Source organism: Oryza glaberrima, chromosome 6, assembly GCF_000147395.1.
Source record: "Oryza glaberrima chromosome 6, OglaRS2, whole genome shotgun sequence".
NCBI lineage: Eukaryota > Viridiplantae > Streptophyta > Magnoliopsida > Poales > Poaceae > Oryza > Oryza glaberrima.
This window is the reverse complement of record NC_068331.1, coordinates 24,493,304-24,513,999: the sequence shown is the minus strand read 5'-3', so window position 1 is coordinate 24,513,999 and position 20,696 is coordinate 24,493,304. Positions and strand designations below refer to the sequence as shown.

Here is a 20,696-nt window from a genome sequence, read left to right as displayed (position 1 = left end):
TTTGGTCCATCATTCATGCCATTCAGTTCAGACTTCAGATACTTGTCATGCAAAGCACAAACAGAGGTCTTGAGTAGCAAGGTTACATCAGCATGTGTGTTTATCTTAATCAGAGATTAATTCAACATACATGTATAATTAATACTACTCCAGTATATACGTATGGTGAGTATTTTGATCGAATCAAGCATGCACCGGTATGGACAAGTTGTTGGTGATGCAGCCCATCCTGAAGATCTTGGCGAAGGAGCTCCAGATCCTGAGCTCCTGGTGCGCCATGATCGGCATCCCTTCCTTCACGCAGTGGTCGTACTTCTCCAGCACCGACACGATGTAGCTGAACTCCGGCCGCCTCGCCGGGTTCGCCGACCAGCACCTCTTGATCAGGTTGTTCAGCACCGGAGAGCACGAGGTCGACAACGGCGGCCGCAGATTCTGCTCACAAACAAACATCACATGAACAAGAAAGAAATGATTCAGTAATCCATCCTGATGAAAACCAAAGCAAGAAACCAAGAAGAGGTTGATAGTGATTATGAAGTAAGTGATTCGAACAGTATCACATTTTCCAATGTAAAATTTGATACCTTTAGTACTATGAGGTACCAAATTTTACGCTAAAAATTTTGGTATTTCTCATTTTCGAGATTTGCTTCGGTCCAGCAAAAAGTATCTCGAGGTATCGGTACCTCACGATACTAAATCGTTTGCTAGCTAGATCCAACGGTCGGAAACGATTTGGTATCGTGAGGTACCGATATCTGGAGGTACTTTTTTTTTTTGTTGGATCGGAGCAAATCTCATTTCTCAAAGATGGTAAAATTTTTTATGATGACCTTCTCGGAGGCGGCGTAGGCGGCTTGGACGGGGGTCATGCCCTGGAAGGGGAGGAGGCAGGTGGTGAGCTCCCAGAGGACGATGCCGAAGCTATAGACGTCGACCTTGCGGGTGTAGGGCTTCTCCTTGGTCATCTCCGGCGCCATCCATCGGTAGGTGCCCTTGTTGCCCTTGGTGGCCTGGCACGCCGTCTCCAGGCAGGACGTGCCGAAGTCGGCGACCTTGACGCGCATCTCGTCGTTGAGGAGGAGGTTCTGCGACTTGAGGTCCCGGTGGATCACCCCCTGCGCGTGCAGGTACTCCATCCCCCGCGAGATGTCCAGCGCCAGCTTCAGTATCGTCTCCGACGACAGCGAGTATGGGTCCTTCTTGTTCAGGTACATCCTCAGCGTCCCCTGCGACATGTACTCCGTGATGATGCAGTACACCGGCGGCTTCTTGCACGCCGCGATGAACTGCTCGCCACCGGTCGAACACTTAGCGGGTGTGGTGTAAGGCAAAAGAGAGCTCGCCACCACCGGACGAACACTTGGCGGGTGTAAGGGAAAAGAAAGCTGACCTGGACGATGTTGGGGTGGTAGAGGCGGGAGAGGAAGGCGACCTCGGAGTTGAACTGGTCCTCGAGGACGGCGCGGCGGGCCTCGTCGCGCTCGGGGATGCGGACCATCTTGACGGCGACGGCGCGCTGCTTGTAGATGCCGCGGTAGATGCGGCTGTTGGCGCCGGAGGCGAACTTGTTGCCGATGAAGAGGTGGGAAAGGTCGGCCATCCACTCCTCCCGCCGCCCGCTGTCGCGGCTCGACGTCGGCTCGCCGGAGGGCCCCATGGCCGTGTCCAGCAGCATCGACCACGACTCCATGCTGTCCCACCGCTTCTTCTCCATGTCGTCCGCGTCCGCCGGCCACGGCTGCTTCCCCGACGTCGACGGCGACCCCGCGAACAGGCTCGACGCGAACGGCAGCGACGGCCGCCTCGGCGACGCCGACGCCGCCGCCGCCTGGTTCGTCTCCCCGCCCGGCGGCCGCGGCAGCCGGAAGCAAGAAAGCATGAGAGCTACAAGCTACCCCCTCTCTCTCGACCGACACCGATCAAGACTCGCACAGCATGCCGGTGGCCGGCGGACGTCGGCGGCGCAGCGACACGCCGGCGACCACTCGCCGCCGCGCCACGCGCATTGCTCACCACGCCGGAATCAACCAAACACCTCCTCCTCGATGCAAAGCAAGGTATATCCACGCCGACACGTACGTACTTGCGCACAATCCAAAAGCAAAGCTCAGATCCCCATCTCCCAACCCTACCCTACCAAATCCACCATGGATGCCACTCACCTGTCAGCTCGGCCGCTGCTTTTCTTGGCGGATCGATCGACACAAAATGGCAAGAAAGCGCAAAAGAAAGGAGACGATGCTTTCGTAGTGTTGAGAAGCAAGCTGAAACAACAACGACGACGACGATGACGAGTCGACGACGACGACGGCGACGACGCTGGATTTAGCTGTTGACTCTAGAGATAAGCTAGAAAGGATTAAAGTGGCAATCTGCTCAAGGATGTCTCGTGAAGATGCAGTTCAGAAAAAGGGCATGCATGCATCCATCCGCTGTGCAGGGCATCGCCTTTATTTTCCTTCCAGCAGCTATACATACATGCATCCACATTGATGCTCACTCATCATATCATCTTCCATCGATTCCAGTTTTTTTTTTCTTTTTTTGCCAGCTCGTGTAATTAAGGACGTGTATGAGATTACATATCTCTCTAACAAAAAAAAAGTGCAAAGAAATGTATTTGTGAAGAAAAAAAAAGGTTCGTTAAAAAAGGTTCGTTTTGACGTGACATGACACGAAGTGAGAAGGATAATTAAGGGGGGAGGAAATTGCATAACGAAATTAATTAAAGGTGGAGTTTTGACAGGAACATTTTTTACATTCAGGAAAGCGCATTAGTGGCTGTATGTGGGAGGGAGACGTGGTTTAGTGGTTTACGCTTTGAGGTCTTGATGCGCTTTTTTGTGGCTACTAGTACGAACGACCCGCCGCCGGTTGTATAACATCAGCAGATGCGTCATTTCCTCATTTCTCCCCGTAAAGCAAGAAAAAAAGGAGTGGTTATTGGAAAATTAGGGAAACTAATTTTTGTTAGGCCCATTATGAGGCCTAGATTCATGGGCCGTCAGGCCGGTGTTTCGGCTCTTATAGACAGTGATGAGTCATAAGTAATAAGTTTACTATTCCTCCCTTAACTCATGTCCCTGGTTGAATCGCATCCCTCAACCGCAAAACCGGGTATACCCGTCCTCTAACTCCCAAACCCGCTGCAAATCGACTACACGGGCGGTTTTGTCTGACGTGGTAGTTGACTCGCTAAGTCATCAGGTGGGACCCACTTATCAACGGCCTCCACCTCATCCCATCTTCTCCGTAACCTCACCTTTCCCTTCTCTCTCTCTCTCTTTCAACTCTTCATCTTCTCTCACCTTCCATCAACACAGAGCAAGGGCGGTGGCGACAGCGCACAGGGAAGAGCTTGCCAGCCGGCCGACCGCACGCGCACGGGGAGAAGCTCGTTGGCATGGAGGCTCCTTCGCCACCGCTCTTCTCACATCATTCCTCGTCTTCACACCCTTTGCCCCCATTGCCGACAACATTCTCCAACTGGACCGACTAGCTCTCTCATCCTATCGTGCGGAAGCGCGGTGAGGCTGAGGCCAGCGTGGCGGTTGTCCAAGCCTCCAACGGCAAGCAACAAGAGCGCGCCGAGCGCCATGAGGAGCGTAGGTCCAACAACAATAGTAGCAGGTGCAGTAGTTACCCATGCTACCGCCCGCAGCCGCGACGGCGTGGAGGAGGCATGGCGTGCACTTCTCGGCGTCCAACTTCATCCAGGCGCCGCTCTCCGCGCTGCCTGAGTACTCCGAGATCCTCTACGCGAACCTACTAACGAATTTTAGCAGTGAAAAAGATATTTTATAACTCGACCTACTAAAGTAGGTCATGGGAGGTTAGAGGGGGAAGGGAAGGTACACTAGACTAACTAGGAAAGACAACCGGACTCCTGAAAATAAGAAGGAAAAAGGAGAGAGAGTATAAGTCTAAGTGCCAAGAAGAACTCCTAGGAGATTAGACATCACTGTAACCCATAGCTTCCCTCCTAGCTCGATGAGATTACCCATTGTCTCCATCGTGAAAAGAATCCCCTCGAAGATGCAAGTGTTTCTCTTCAGCCACAGGGGCTAGGTAACAATGAGGGCGAGGAAATCGAACCCCCCTTCCTACTGTGATCTTGCAGTTGCCGGTGAGAAGACTCCCACTAAACTTGAAGTGAAGTTTGTCGGCAGGGTGAGAGGGAGCCCAACCCAAATTTTGTAGCAACTTGTGCCAAACTTATCGCATGAGGATGCACTCTACAAAGATATGGTGACACGTTTCTAGCTCCTACGCACACATAGGGTACATGGTGTGACTGTCCATTTCGCGGCTACACATTTGATCGGCTATCCAACGACCAACACCGCCGCTGTCCATTTCGCGGCTACACATTTGATCGGCTATCCAACGACCAACACCGCCGCTGAAGTGCAAGCCAGAGGAAAAACTTGCACTTCGTGAGACCAGCGCTGTGCGAAAAGAACTTGGCGTATGGCAAGGAGTATCAAAGAACGTGTTGTAGGTTAGGGCGGCACTGTACTCCATCGCTCCCCATCGCTCATCCTGTACTAGATAAAGTCATCTTGGATGGTTGATATAACATCAAAATCGTTTCCCTGTTTATTTGTTTCCTATACCATTTTCATTTTCGTTTTATCAGTTACCGTTTCATTGGTTAGTAGAAATTGAAATCGAGTGTCGTTAGAATTTTATGTAACCGTTTTCACCCCCTGACAACCATCAATTCAAAAGAATGGAACATATATACTCCATCGAATCATGAATGTAAAGAAAAAAAGACAAACTCTGTCTACGAATCTAAACACACATATATCCAGATTCGTAGTTAGGATTGATATATATTTTTTTTTTGAAACGGATGGTGTACACGAGACTCTTCCCGTCGCAGAGAAATCACATAAATCTTGTCACCAAATCTTAGGATCAAGACAAAATTTCTGGGATAATATTCGAGGGGCGTAAAAGATGACTCTGTTATCTGCACCTGAGCCACTGTCACTAATCTCCTTTATCCAGACGTCATTGTTCGCTAATCTCGCTTTTGACAGTCGGCTTCGCGGCAGCACGAACCAAAAAAGCGGGCCCCACTTCCCCTTCAGGTCACCTGTGACTCCCGAAAACGACGACACGTCACGAGGCCGTCGCAAGGCTCACATTCCCATTTGCCCCGGGCCCACCACATCCCACACCCCCGGTGGGTCCCGCACCCACACCCCATCAAATCCCAGCCGTCCATCACGCCCTCCCGACCCATCCCTGACGTCCACGTATCCTCCCCATCTCCCCCACCAGCTCGGTGTGTCGGCAGCCGCTTCCCCCCTCCGCGTGGCCAACGCGGACGGCGGGGAGCCTGCCACGTGTCACTCCGCGGGCTTACCTGGCGGCGCCACGTCGCCCCGACGCGATCATTATCCCCGTGCCTGCTAATTTAATCACTCCCGGTTAATTATCCTCTTTGCTGCTAATGGTGTCATTATCCCGTGTGTACTCCACTTGTGCCGAATATGTGAGTAGTAGTACTTCGATTTAATTTAAATGCGTGAGATTGTGCGAGTGCTTACAAATCGCTGTCCCATGGAAATCGAGAAGCGACCCAATATCGTCACGGGGTTCATTGAAACCGTGATTAGTTTTATATATTTTTTTCAAATTGTACCTGCAACTCAAACACTCCACAAGCAACTAGTATTAATCAGAGAAACACGTGATAATTAAACTGATAATGGTAAGGAAAAAAATTCACCTAAATATAGTGTTGTTTGGTACTATATCGAGTTGGATTAGTTATTTTGTTTAATAATCCGAGATCAGATGGGACGTCAAAGGTTAGAGAAGAATTTGAGTTCTTTGTGCCGGCAAATGCTCGAAGAGGAAAAGCATCGATACCTATAGGGCCCCCACATGACGGCGACTAAAGCCGAGATTTTTGAATTTAAATTTAAACGTATAGTGCCTTCCCTTTTACATATCGTGCCACGTACACGTATGGCCCGGCGAAAAGCGCGGGAAGCAGTGGCCTCCTCAGAGTTACCGCCACTTCCGTCGGTATTACTCTGCCACGACCCGATTAGCTGCACGCTTCCCCTAATCAAGTGCAGAGAAAGCCACTAAAACCTCAAGCTAATCTTTGTACTAAATACATTTAAATAGTTTGTAATTTTTTGTATTAGTGATCGTTTCCAGTCAAGCCGGCCTCGAATTAATTCGGGATTAAGCAAACAAACGCGCAGAATAAACTTCGATTAACACTAAACAGTGCAGTGCATCCTACTCTGTTCTTGATAAGTTGATCACGACATCACGTTGCGAGCTAAAGCAGCACTACTCCTCTTCCTCTGCTTCGTCTTCTTCCTCTCGCTGCTGCTTACGATTCCTCTTCTTCTTCTTCTTCTTGAATTCTTGATCGTGTTGGGATCGGCGATGCACAAGATTGGGAGTGGGATGTACGTGTCCGGGCCGGCGCCGGACAGGGGGAAGGAGCGGCGGCAGCTGTCGTCGGGGTCGGTGGCGACGCCGCCGTACACCGGCGGGGACGTGTCGAGGTCGGGGGAGCTGGGGCGGATGTTCGACATCGGCGGCGCGGGGGTGTCGCCGGCGTCGTCGCGGCGGAGCTCGGGGCCGCTGCCGAGGCCCCTGCCGTTGCTGCCGTCGCCGGCGTCCGGCCCGCTGTCGCAGCTCTCGCACTCGGGGCTGCTAGTCGGGCCGTCGCCGCCGCCGCCGCCGCAGACGCAGCAGTCGCCGGCGGGGTCGTGGAGGAAGTCGAGCCGGAGGCGGGAGGAGGCCGCGGCGGCGCCGGAGGCGGCGCGCGGGCGGGCGAGGCTGGGCGTGTCGGTCGCGTGCTACGTGGCGGCGAGCGTGGCCGCCACGGCGGGGCTCGGCGCCGGGGCATTCTTCCTCGTGGCGTGGCACCGGTGGGAGGTGCTCGCGGCGGCGGGCGGCGCGGTGGCCGCCGTCGCGGCGGCGTTCGCGTGGAACGTGCGCCGGCGCGACGCCGAGGCGGAGAGGTTCTTCCGGCGGCTGCCCGACACGGTGTTCGACCAGAGCGACATGCCCATCGGCGAGCTCGTCAAGATCACCGGGGTGAGCAACCTTGCCATGCATCTACTACTCATCTTCTCATCAAAATCAAATCAAATCAAATCAAATTAACTGTTCAGCTTGCAGCAATTCTATCGTTCCGAATGCAACATCTCTCTGTCAGTGTCCATCCATATCGAAAAAAACCGCATTATTTTTTAGAAGAACCGCATGGTCGTGTTAATTATTTTCGTATTGGGAAACGTTTGCCGTTGCTAATTAAATTAAATAATTTGGAAGCTGATGCGGCGTTTGCGGGCGTTGCTGAAGTCGCCGGTATGCTGTGTTGCTTGCATTCGGCTTAGCTTAATCCACAGGGGAGCGTATCCTATGCACACAGGCCCTCACGTGTACACACCGTGTACACCAACTAAAAATTATCACAAAAAATTCTAGGAAAATTCATACATATACTTTCAATAGTATTACATCTACGTGCAAAGTCGCATCTTCAAATTCATTCTACATAGATAATAACAAAAAAGATAAAATTCTGACAAAATTACAACCTTAAAACTGTCAGATTTTTTGTTTTTTTTGTTACGGCTAAAATATAATGAATTTGACGTTAAGATTTTAACCCTAGGTGTAATACAATTTAAAGTATGTGTATGATTTTTTCTAGATTTTTTGGTGACATTTTTTAGTTGGTGTGCACGTGTGTACACGTGAGGGACTGTGTGCATAGGATATGTTGCCAATCCACAGGCCCAAATTGTTGCTTGCATTTGGTTATGCGTCAGAGGATGTCAACCAATGTCAAAATGGCTTTAAACTCCCATGCGCTGTGGTCAATGGCTTCCTTGTGGAAGGCATGGTACCAACCACTTTTGCTTCACCTAAGTTTGCTTTGCTATCTATCTTATTACTACTACTATTTTCAATTCTATAATTCTTGATATTTTGAACAATGATACGGTCACCAAAATATATCTTTTGACTATTTGCTTTCTACTATAATATATACAATAAATAAATATATTTTTTATTTTTATTATAGTACTTTGTAAGACGAATCTATATATGTTGTTCTGATGCCTTTAAACTAAATATTTTAAAAATTATTGATAATCAAAGTTATAAAGTTTAACTTCAACCATATCCAAAACATCAAAAATTATAGAACCAGAGAAAGTATTGCTCTGCAAGCAACAACAAACAAATAAAACAGGAAGAATCCAAATAACCCCAACAAGTCAGTGGTCTTTCCAATCCCCTTCTCACCGCAATGCGTAACACTCCCCACAAGTTCATTTTCTCTTTCAACTTTCCACCTCTATCTAGTTTTCGGCATTTTCTCGTGCCCTGTGGGCCTTCATTGTGGTTAAGGTAAGTTGTCCCTTGCCACCAAAGATACTATTCCTTTTTGCTTTCGATTTTCTATGCTTTAATTTCATCTAATATACAGCGATAAAACACGATGATGACCACATAACGTTAGATAAGGTGTATTAAATCTCATGTCCAATAAGAGAGAACATAGGTGCAATTTCCCCCACCATGCTGGAGGTCTATAGAATGTGAAAAATCGCTAAGGAGCACGACGAGAATGACTAAAAACTTGACATGGGGGAGAGTTGAAAAGAAAATGGACTTGTGGAGAGTTTTTTCTTACGAAATTAATTTGTAGGGGGAAGATTGAAAAGACTACCACTGCATGTGTACATATTGGTGAAACTACTCGGCATGTTTTTGTTGATATGTCATCTCGAGACTTGTTGGCATGCTCTCCAACGAACGTGTAACGAATATTACTCATTTAGTCATTTAAAATTTGCATTGTTCGTCTAGTGTACTTAAAAGTTTAAGCTGAAAGATGACTATCACGGAGAAATCACTTGTGGCCACCGACATCTCGGAGATCACTTTATCATGTTTGGAACTGGTGGGCCATAAAATTCATTTCCATTATATTACCGTTTCATATTCATTTTATTATAGGTCTATATATGCATATATATTTGTTTTCGATTTTGGAAGAATACAGAAAATCAAATTATGTAAGAAAAGAAGTAACCACCTATACATATATTTCCTGATCTTTCTAATATATAATATATGAACTTCCACACCTCTCAATCTTGAGAGTAGTACCAGCTGAAACAAATTTTATTTTTCACATGTAAAACTCTTATCAATACCAGCCAAATTCTAATTTTCACATGTAAAACTCTTACTATATCATCACCGGCGTTCTCCTCCACATCTCTTAACATAGCAAATATGTGAGAGTATAAATTGGTTTACTCAAATATCTTATCTTTTTATTTTCTAACCGCTATTTCTCCCAAACCAATATTTCTTTATTTCCTCCCCGCTACTCCTCAGAAACCATAAAATGCATCTCCCTGTTGTTGCTCCCAAACCATACCATGTCCTGATGCCTATACAAATTCTCGGTGACTGGATCAATTAATTTATAGTGCTGAATAACATAATAAGAGAGAGCTCATGCGTGGGACATGTTAAGCTGGTATACCATGGAAGTTCTGATAGTGTAACGAGTCATGCCTTTTGGCCCCGTTATTTTCTGTTTACTGCGCCTTCTGTTAGGTTAATCCACAGGTCCAAATTTTTCCTTGCATTTGGTTATGCGTGAATGTCAACCAATGTCAAAATGGCTTAAACTCCCATGCGCTGTGGTCAATGGATTCCTTGTGGAAAGCATGGTACAAAACCACTTTTGCTTCACCAAGTTTGCCTTAGACATCTTACCACCGTTCCACCCTGTTTTGCAAAATAAATAAAAAACTAAAATAAATAGATAAAAAAACAGCATGTGTGCATATAAGCTTATTGCTGAAATTAGTGTGGATCTTTATTGATGGAATGTTGAAACTTGTTGGCATGGTCTACCGAATTTGTAATGAAGACTATTTAGTTGCATTGTTCATATATATATGGCTTACTTAAAAGTTTAAGCTAAAACATGACTATATCACGCAGCAAGTCACCTGCGGCCACCAACCTCTCGGGGCACGCTTCCACGACGCAGCCCGGTGCATCTTCACGTCTGTGCAGCTGTATGAGCGCCGTGGATGCTGCTTCCGGTGGCAACAGACACACTCTGAGGTTAGAGCTAGCAGAGTCTGCATGATTTTCTGTCAGTTCATCAGTTTTAGAAATGGTTTTGGGTAGGGTTGTGAATAGTATATGTATATGGCGGTGATGCACTGAGGTTTCTCATTGATTTTACTTGCAATTTGCAGACACGGACGGCGAATTTCTACATCTCTGACAGGAACACTGGAAAGAGGTTCTACGTGAGAGCTGGCGAGGGTGGCAAGATCACCTGGATGATTAAGCAGAAGACGGACAGCTTCGATGGCGAGAGGAAGGGAGCATCAAGGAACCTCAAAAGCTGGATGGCAAGCAATGATTTATCGTGTGATGGCACTGTGCGTGTCAAAGAAGGGTAAGGTGCTGATGCTTTAGAGAATGACAATTGAAAAAACCCGTCAATTTGAACATCATAAACCTATTTTATAGGTTGAATTTTTGAAATTTTCAAATAAAATTCTACACCATAGTAAGGTTTTATTTACAGTATGTAGTTTTTGAAAATTGAAAAATACCTCTAACGTAAATTAAATCATTGTAATCAACATCAGGATATAAAATATATGATAGTGACGGTTTGAACTGAAAAAAAAAAGAAGAATCATAGGTGACTCGAACAGTCGTGGTTAAAATACATGATAGTTACGGTTGGAACTGAAAAAACGAAGAAAAAAAATCATAAGGGGTCTATCAACGGCGGCGGTTAGAGGTATTTCTATATTCTATCAAGAATTTGTTTGTTTGATTTCCTTAAATATCTGAGCATACAAATCTCAACATGCCATTCATCTCCGGTGTTAACAGATTATCTCTATGTTTGAAAACAACTGATACTATTCCATATTATATATAACTCAACGGTAAATTACTTACTAAGGTCGTGAGATTTCATCCGCATAACACTATTCCTGTGCTGCATGTAAAGTTCAGATCACGAAAAAGCTGTGCCCGCAAACTTGCATTGACATTTGCATCACACAATTTTTTCATTGGGGATCACAACAAATTCTTCAGGTTCATCAGGGAAGGGGACACTGCTAGTGTGATTGGAGTCCTGAAGAAGCACCACGCCTACGACATCGTCGACGCGCCGTCCGGCGTGGTAACCACCGGCTGCCAGTTCACGAGGTGTATGTTTCCAGTCCACGTCGAGGGTCTCATACTTGTAGGAGACGAAGACCCAGATGATGAAGTTTATATGGTCTGACGAACTCTGAACATACAAATATTCCTCTGCTGCTTTGCACAAATCGCATGCAAAAAACTGGACTCCCATGGCTCCAACAACCCACTTTGCATTTCAGTTCACAATGTGATTTGGATCTTGTGTGGTTGTGCTATATACTCTTATTCGTTTTTCAGAGGTTTATTGTAGACTGTAGTGAATGAGGGTGTTTTAGTACCTCGAATTTTAGTTACAGTTGTGTAAATTAAATTGACACTTACAGGCTTGCCAGTTGCCAGTAGGACACTTTGAAACATGATTTTATTTGATAACTTAGTGAGGAGGGACACAAGAATTGCAGATATTCCATACAAAGGTTTACTTTTGAGTAGCATACTCAGAAGTCATGTAACAATTGAGCATATTTCACTATCCGATTAGACTTAATTTCATATAGAAAGCTTCCTGTTTATGTTTTGGAGATGGAAGAGGGTTTCCGTACCATTTGAAAAACAGTGAACATGTTATAAATGTTGCAAAAACACCAACAAAGATTACAAAATTTTACTGTTCGAGAAATATATGTTCCTGTCAATCCCATTGGTACCTCTAGTACCCTACAAAATTCTCTAGCAGCGGCACACCTGGGAATTGGGAGAGTTTCCCTGGAAACTGATGCGGCAATGGTTAAACAAGTAGTAATATCTACAGACTACGATCTCTTCATTCGCGGTGGCTTGGCCCTTGAACAACTGTTGGTAACAAATTTTGTCAATATTCAGGTTAGACTTATGCCTAGAATGTAACAGAGTAGCTCATGTGTTAGCTCAGCTTGGGACTGTTTGCCTGGCTCAGTCTGAACTAGTACTGGTTGATATTCCAGATGATATCTCGGATCATGAGTAATGAAATGTCTAAAAAAACTGCAAAATAATACTAGTAATAACAGAATAGCCCACCAAACTTCTCTTGGAGTTTTCTCTGCATTCATTTCACTGCCCTGCTGTTGTAATGCATTCTAGTTGGCTACTACATATCATTACAGGCTTAATAGTTTTATAGACAATGATAAGCTGGAAAAAGTATTTGGTAAAAATCACATCTTGGGTAAAACTTTTTTTAAAAGTTCTAAAAAATCTCAAAAAAAATCATACATGTAGGTAATATGTAAATAAATAACCATACGAAACTATTTCACGACTAAACTCAACTTCATTAATGAAGTATGAAATTAATTAATAACACTATTCCTGTTGTTGTTTTCTTTTTTTTTTTTTATGTTTCTCAATTTTATATCTCACAAATGAAGTTGAGTTTAACCTCGATACTACTATCTGCAGATATTACCATATACTATCCAACACAGATGTTAGAATAGGTGTTGAATATACTAGTTCTATTTTGGTTATAGTTAGACTTGGGGTTGTAATAGGTGGTAGGGGGTGGAGTTAGAGTTGGACTCTGTAACTCGACATCTCTCTTAAATGGAAAGGAGGTGGTGACCATGGCGACTACAATGTAGCGTAGACACGCAGGGAGATGATGGCAGCGTGGCCATTGATTCGTAGTGGCTAGGAGCTATATTGATTGGGGAGGAGCGCCCATAATCAAAGCCTCGGAGATGTAGGCTTTGGCTAAACTTCGTTAACAAATATCGTGTGTTCCTGTGTCGTCATCCGGTGTGTCTTGGGTGATCAATGACTGAAGCGATCAAGAAGGTTAGTCGTCGTTTTGCTACATTGACTAACTTTTATAATGACAGATGGTCGCCTGACGTGCTCTTACTCTACATGTGACTTTGTTGACAAAGAGATGGCACCGAGTGTAAGTGTCGTCATCTTGCAGGTCATAGTTAGCTAACTTATCTGTATGTGATTGATTATGCAGGATATCCGAAGCTGAATGCCTAAAAATTTTCCTTGAGAGAATGGAATTATTGTTTTAGACATAAGGTTTTTAACGAGGCAACAACATACAATGTATGAGCGACACTATGTACTTTTCCTCCTCGTCTTTTTCTCAACTATTGGGTTTTGGTAGGAGTTTCGACGAGTCATTCGTTGATCACGGTTAGATCATGGAAGAGTGCTGTAAAACAAATCTATAGGAGATATGCTTCTTGTGGTCTCGTGGGCATATCCAAAACAAAGTATAGATAGATTTATCTTCTTTCATATAAATGTGTAGGGGTGGGGTGAGACCTGAGACGTTTGGGTAATTGTATCCGAGAACAGATTTAATAAAAAGATTTCATCCTAATGTGTTCATCATCTACTTATGTTAGATGGATATTCTCCCCCAGGATGGATATTCTCCTCTAATGTTGTGGCAGGATGGATATTAATGTTGTGGAGTGTAAGGAATTGATTTATTAATTGTCTAATAGACCGCGAACGGATTATGGAAATCATGGAAAAAAGTCACATCAACGTCTTCGAGTGATACTTGATTAGTTATAAGGATAGGTGACAATTCCTTCTATTGTGCAAAACTTTTATTTGAATTCTCATATCTGGTACAAATTCTGTCACATTATGCACAATAGATTCTATGATCTTTTATTTGTTTGTTAGGTCGTTTATGGATACTAATGGTGTTATTTATGGATTATGTCTGAGTCGGTAACGCGGGGAGCACATCCTGTTTATAAAAGCAAATATAAAATTCATTCATCAAAACCTGGTTTCTACACCATCACCATTATTTTTAGTTAGATTTTGCGATGGGTAAAGTAAGTAAACATATATGTTGCTTTGCTCAAACATCTCACTTTTTTTCCTCTACCATCATTGCATTACCATATTCTATTCATCTCAGCAACCATGTTGTTTAATTTATAGTGCTGATCAATCAGCGAGAGGTCACTCGTTTGGCATGATGCATACAAAGCAATAAATGAGTATGATATTGTAAGTAACCGTGCTTTCTTTCTTCTTTTAACTCAATTGGTTTTGCTCAATGGCGTCTGTCTTTCTTCTTTTAACTGCCAGACCGTATTAGCAATTGGTTTTGCTCAATGGCGCCTGAGCAGAGTAGGCAAATCATCGCAGAGCTGTAGAGGGAAGGCGGATAGTAAAAGCCACCACATGTACACCGGCGATGTGATTCCTCTCGCAGCACCATTCTGTGCACCCCATTCGGGCGATTGATCGGGTAGGATATCTAAGTTAAATACTTTTTTTTCTATGGGTTCTACCAACCTACAAATGCTGGTTAGAGAAAAGTAAAATGTCTTGGAATTTATTTTTTAGAGCATGTGGGAATTTAATTTGAGAACCTATATATATACCACAATACACGTTAGCAAATTTATACCATTTATTTATAATGTTTATTTTTATTAAACACAAAACAACTTTATTGGTGCTATAATATATTACAAATTATATAAAAAATATATCTAACATATCCATAATCTCAAACAATCGATTTACAAGGACAATCATGTATGGAAATAATAATATTGGTGATATGGAAAAAACACAAATATCATTAACGCGGGAACCATCCGTAATATATAACGACTGCGCTGTCGTTATTACAATATCTAACTACATAAATCTTTGCGATCATTAAATTGGTTTTCTCAAATATTTCAAACTCACTAGCTTCCATAAAGCTATTATTGTTTCTCGTGCATTTATGAACTTGTACTAATTTTTCTTCGTATGATGGTTCCTACGCTTCGTTTGATTGACAGTCCACTTAATATAGCAAAGCACGGTCTATGTTAAAGCTGGTAAAGCATGAAGGCAACGAGTCTGATACTGTGTTGAGTCATGCCGTTTGCCTTTTTTGTCTTGCCAATTCCTCACTGATGCTGCATGGTATGCGTGGCATTTGCGCGCCAATATGCAATGCCTTGTAGTTGTAGCATGGGGGACAGACAGGCCACGGCGTGGTGACAGTGGATCTGCAACAGTTTGCTGCGCCTTGAAACAGGGCTCTCTACTTTGGGATGTGTTCAGTTTATGCCAAAAATAAAAATTTGGTTGAAATTAGAACGATGTGACGGAAAAGTTGAAAGTTTGTGTGTGTGTAGGAAAGTTTTAATGTGATAGAAAAGTTAGAAATTTAAAAAAAAAAGTTTGGAACTAAACTCGGCCTTGGTTATAGAAGGAGAAACCAGAGTCCAGAGGCAAGGGGCAACAAGGGGTACTTCGTCTTCGCTTTCAGCACAATATATGCATGTTTCAGCATAATATATGGCAGAATTGTCAGTTTAGAGAGCAAATAATAAAATTAAACAAGACAAGAAACCAGAAGGTTGGTCGTACCTAGCAGTAGGAATCGGCTCCAAAACCAGCAATATCGTTTCCCTTATACTTATTACAAGCGAAATGACTTTATTAATGATTAAAAATAATTCATGGTAAAACTTTTAAGCAAGCTCTGAAAAATGAACAAAATACTCAAAATCAACTTAAAATTGAGATTTAAAATTCAAATTTTCGCTTATAGTTATAAGCTGAAGGTTAAATTAATGATGGGTCTGCATGTCTCCATCTTAAATCTCCAAATTCAAATTCCCGTGCACGCCATGTCTAAGAATTTCTTTTATTTTCTGAACCTTTTTAATTTTAAAACTAAACCATTTCAAAACATATTTTTAAAATCTAAATCTTTTGGCCACGCTAGCCCATCTGGCGTGACAAAACAACACTAGCACGCCACCTGCAGCGGACGTGATAGTTTTGTCCTACCACGCTAGCGAGCGTGGCCAAATAACTTGTCATGCCAATGGGAGCAGCATGACAATATTATTTTGCCATGCTAGCATGGTTGGCATGATTAAAAGGTTCAAATCTTGAAAATAAATTTTAGATGGGTTTATTTTTAAAATTAAAAATTAAAAAGATTAAAAAATAAAAAATATTCCCTAAGAATACGACATGGACCTGCCGGCCGCCGCCTCGTTGTCGGTTTCGCGGAAGGAACGAGGAACATGCAATAAACTTTAAAGATTTCCATATTTATGAATTTTTCACTCCAAGTTTTTATTATTGGAAAATTTTCTACTATCATTATTTCAATGGTTACAATAATTAGATATAAATCGTTGGATGAAGAATGATAGTGAAGGTCTTGATCAGTTTATGCTAGTAATAGAGAGTACCGTAAATACACTCTAGGATAAACCATAGAAGACAGCATGGTTTGATAGGTTGATGAGTTATACCTTTTGTCTTATCAATTGATTTTTCGACCGCATGCTACTAGCAAATGTATTTTTTGGATAATAGCAACTAATAAGCTTCATACTAATTTATTTTCTTTACGTGATGCTTATGTTGCTTCTGCTTTAGTGCATGTTTTTTTTTATTTCATCTCATGACCCTCATAGAGCTTGCCTAGACGTGTATACAGATGTAGTTTTTTTAGTGCGTACTACTCCTGTTTTTTTAGACGTAACAGGAGTAGTTGGTAACTTGGTATGGGATGGTACAATATTTTATGAGTGACACGGGACGGTAAATAACTTTTTTTTTACCATAAAGAGTGAGAAAAGGGGAAAGACAGGAAAACGTGGACCGGAGGTGGGGACTGGGAACACTATGTGAGGCACTGTTTTATAAACAACGGTTGGTTACTGTTTCATAAAATAAGTGTGATTTAATGTCATCTTAAATTAAACTTCTCTAACATAGATAAGTTTATAAAGAAATACATTAGCATCTAAAAAGAAATAAATGCACCAGCAAAATATATTTCATGGTGGATTTATGAACTTATTTGATGTTTTTGGCGTTGATGTACTTTTCAATAAATTTGGTTTAAGCTAAATTATGAAGTTTAACTTAGGAGTTAGGACCAAACTAAAGCATTTACATTATGGAACAAAGATTATAGTTCAGGCTTCATGTTTTAGAATTTTGCATAGTAGAAAGTGAGCATTTAAATGAACTGAGTTTGGCTAAGCTATAGAAGTCATGTTGTATTATTGGGTATTAAGAACTCAACGAATAATGCGAATGAAAATGTTCTGGTTTTATTAAAATTTATGTATTAATATGCGAAATCATCTCATATATATAGAATATGATAGTTATTAACAGAAATACGCTATACAAAGAAGGACGTTACAAAACCATTTATATTATTTTTGGAGCTATTGATATCCAATAATATACCAGGGAAGTAGCTCAAAAAAATTTATTGCGCGTTAGTACAAGTATGCAGTCCTTCTGATATATAAGATGGGACTATTCGATCCAGTGGTCTAACTTTACATGTAAACCTATAAACCTTTTTCTCCTCCATAATCATAGGTAGATGGGACAGTATTTTGTATATTTCAATAGGTGTTGTCAACAATCATAAAATGTGAATTGGTTCCCACAAATATCTCATAGTGTGCTTGGCTTGGTTTGCAAACTGTCATGCCCAATCCGACTGTCTATCCACACTCACCCAGATTGATTTATAGTACTGAACGAGCTCTGTTTGTTAAGGTGGTAAAACCATGAGAGAATAGACTGGTTGATAGTCATGCACTAATTACTCAATTTGACGGCCAATTGCGCATGAATAGGCAACGAACGACTAAGAGCAGGTACAATTGTGGGCGGTAGATGGTCGATTGTTTTATGAGCTGGAGGAGAGAGGGGAAGACAGAGAGGAGAAGCGGGCAACTAATTAGTCGCCAGGCTATACGCTCAGCCTGAGGTCACGGGGCCCACCAGCAGAGACGGGTTCACCATCCGCGTCGTCCACCACCGTTGCCATCGCTCTCCATTATATTGCCATCATTGTCTTGCGCTCCACCAAGTCACCGCCCTCGTCCGTTATCGCCGCCGCGCGCGGCCAACCTCGTTCGTCGTCGTCGTCGTCGCCGCCGCCGCCAGCCGCCCGTCGCACTCCATTGAGTCGCTGCCCTCGTCCGTCACTACCGCTGCCACCGGCCTACTCCGCCATGGCCGCCGTAGCATTCCACTGGGTCGCTGTCCTCGTCTGTCGCCACCTCCGCTGCCCTCGTCCGCATGGCTGCCGACAAACTCCACCCTCATCCTTCGTCGCCGCCGCCGCGCCCTCGTCCACCATGGCCGTCGTCTTCTTCACACTCCGGGTCTCCATCCTCGCCCGCCATAGCCATCATCGCCGTCGTTGTCACCTACATCCTCCGTAGCCGCCGCTGCCTAGTCCCTTGCTGTTGCCATCACCCTCTTCCGCCGCCGCCGCTGTGCCCTCGTCCGCCATGGCCGTCGTCTTCATCGCGCTACGGGTGCCCTCGTCTGCCATAGCCGTCGTCACTGTCGCCGTCGCCACCGCTGCGTTCCTCGTCCACCCCAGCCGCCTATGTCCGCCTCGGCCGTGGCCCTCATCCACCGCGGCCGCTGCCGGCGTGTTCTTCCACCGCAGCTCGTCCACCGCAGGCTGCTGTCGTCCTCTTCCGCCGCATCTGCTGTCCACCGCCGCAGCTGCCATCATCGTTGTTCACTGCGTCCTCTTCTGCATCGAAAGAGAAGAGGTGAGAGGAAGGAGAGAGAGGGAGGAGAGAGAGGAAGAGACATAGGGAGATGGTGGATCCCATAAAAAAAATAAAATATTTGTGTTATAGTATTTTCTATTGTACAGACATTAGCTGTAACGTTTATTATAAATGACATGGCTATTTTTTTAAGCCAACAGTTGGCTGTATTATTGACCTTGCTCTAATTGATGGGCACAACCGGCGCAGCAGTCACGCCACAGCTTTTGCCGACTCAAAGCAGCCGCACGCAACACGCAGTCTGGTCTCGCGGTTAGCTGCCGTGTTCGAGACTGACTGCAGGCTCAAGCTGGTTCCACTTCCCAACTCCCTACTTTCATTTTTCGCACGTACGTTTTTCAACCTTCTAAACGAAGCGTTTTTTCAAAAAAGTTTTCTATACGAAAGTTTCTATAAAAAATCATATTTTTCTATTTTTTTAAGAAAATAGTAAATATTTAATTAATCACGTGCTAATGGATCGTTTCGTTTCGCGTTTCGTTTTCCGTGTGTACTGGGGAACCGCTGAAACGAACACAGCGTGTTTTCGTGAATTCCAAGGCGCCCAGGGAAGGGAGTCGTGGTGGCCTTGTGGGACGGGCAGTCGGGGATCGGTGGAGCGACTCGCGTTTTGACAACGCGTGATTTCAGTGGGCTGGATAATATCGGGAGTGGATACTAATCCGAGGATGTTCCCTCATGTATTTTTTTTCATTTTTTTTTCAAATTTGAGATAAATAGTTATGAAGTAGTAGAGTTCAGTGATATCCATTGATCCTTAGAAAATCAAATTCAAATTTGACCTATACATCGATAAACAAAAATAATAAATTCAGATGTAAACCGTATGCTACTATCATATGTTGAATTTAACTATTTTATATCTTGACGTATGAGTTAAATTTAGACTTAAGATTTTATTGAGTTGTATAGATATGTTATATGAGTGTATTTTTTTAGAATTTTTTTTATAGCTATTTAGATAGTTTTTAATCAAACGGGAGAATATGTCCTTAAGTGATTAAAATAATTTCTCGATAATATCCCATCACAGGTGTCAAGCAAGCTGCTGCGTGGGTGACTGGCGGACGGGTTGCAAGCCTGCAAATGTGTAAATGCGCGAGTCTAAGATGGGCGTCATGTAACACCAGTGCATATGAAGTACTCCCTCCGTTCCAGCTAACTGTAATTTTGCACGGTTCATATCTAACGTTTGACCGTTCGTCTTATTTAAATTTTTTTTATTATTAATATTTTTTTTATTATTAGATAATAATACATAAATATTACTTTATATGTGACTAACTATTTAAAAATTTTTCATAAAATTTTCAAATAAAACGGGCGGTGAATGTAGTAGTTGCTAAATACTAACCCCGCCAAAAAAAAAAAATCCCCATTCAACCTTTTTGGAATTTTCTCAACTCAGCCAGCCATAGTACCCGAAAAAAGAAGAGCGAATGTACTACTAGTAGCATCCTACCACAATAACCCTGCACACGAAGAAAATGGAGAGGGAAAATGATAGACAACACCGTTCACAATCCCAGCCTATTAATGTGCACGATATACGGACCTAGATCGATCAACGTCACATACATGAGAGGCGATTTTTTTACATTTTTATTAAAATATTTAGAAAATAATTTTTCATTTCAAAAATTTATTATCTAGACGTCTCACGATCTCTAGTGGGATGTTTTTTTTTAAAAATCGTCCTTCCAAGAGCGTCAAGGGACCAATCTAATAATTTTTATTTGTATTTAAATCATTTTCACCAGTTTTAATTCGACACTTCAAATAATTTTAAATGGAAAAAATATAAAGTCTTTTATATAAATCTTATTTCTATCTGATATCGTTTGAAATGTGGATCTAAGATTCCGTTAAAATAGGTTTTAATCTTATAACGAATGTTTG

At 43.3% G+C, this 20,696-nt stretch overlaps 2 protein-coding genes across 3 annotated transcripts; one reads left to right on the top strand and one right to left on the bottom strand.

The window, feature by feature from the left end:
• Window positions 1-12: 12 nt before the first annotated feature.
• LOC127776802 (serine/threonine/tyrosine-protein kinase HT1) lies at window positions 13-2,409 on the bottom strand. Of its 2 annotated transcripts, XM_052303351.1 has the most exons (4): window positions 2,169-2,409; window positions 1,397-2,088; window positions 837-1,292; window positions 13-435 (listed from the first exon to the last, which is right to left on the bottom strand). In XM_052303351.1, the coding sequence occupies exons 2-4, from the start codon at window positions 1,883-1,885 to the stop codon at window positions 184-186; spliced, it is 1,197 nt and encodes a 398-aa protein (XP_052159311.1). In that variant the 5' UTR covers window positions 1,886-2,088; window positions 2,169-2,409; the 3' UTR covers window positions 13-183. The 2 variants fall into 2 exon arrangements, with proteins under 2 accessions (XP_052159311.1, XP_052159310.1); XM_052303350.1 differs by having other exon boundaries at window positions 1,397-2,409.
• Window positions 2,410-6,300: 3,891 nt separating this feature from the next.
• On the top strand, window positions 6,301-11,957 carry LOC127775941 (uncharacterized membrane protein At1g16860-like). Its single transcript, XM_052302262.1, has 4 exons — window positions 6,301-7,086; window positions 10,030-10,155; window positions 10,293-10,498; window positions 11,158-11,957. The coding sequence occupies exons 1-4, from the start codon at window positions 6,427-6,429 to the stop codon at window positions 11,348-11,350; spliced, it is 1,185 nt and encodes a 394-aa protein (XP_052158222.1). The 5' UTR covers window positions 6,301-6,426; the 3' UTR covers window positions 11,351-11,957.
• Window positions 11,958-20,696: the final 8,739 nt, after the last annotated feature.

Coding starts and splice junctions, on each gene's coding strand:
- LOC127775941 (XM_052302262.1), top strand. CDS start 6,427: ATGCACAAGATTGGGAGTGGGATGTACGTGTCCGGGCCGGCGCCGGAC. Junction 10,156..10,292: donor GGCAACAGACACACTCTGAG/GTTAGAGCTAGC, acceptor TGCAATTTGCAG/ACACGGACGGCGAATTTCTA. Junction 10,499..11,157: donor ACTGTGCGTGTCAAAGAAGG/GTAAGGTGCTGA, acceptor CAAATTCTTCAG/GTTCATCAGGGAAGGGGACA.
- LOC127776802 (XM_052303350.1), bottom strand. CDS start 1,885: ATGCTTTCTTGCTTCCGGCTGCCGCGGCCGCCGGGCGGGGAGACGAAC. Junction 1,293..1,396: donor ACCACCCCAACATCGTCCAG/GTCAGCTTTCTT, acceptor GGTGGCGAGCAG/TTCATCGCGGCGTGCAAGAA. Junction 436..836: donor CCTACGCCGCCTCCGAGAAG/GTCATCATAAAA, acceptor GTTTGTGAGCAG/AATCTGCGGCCGCCGTTGTC.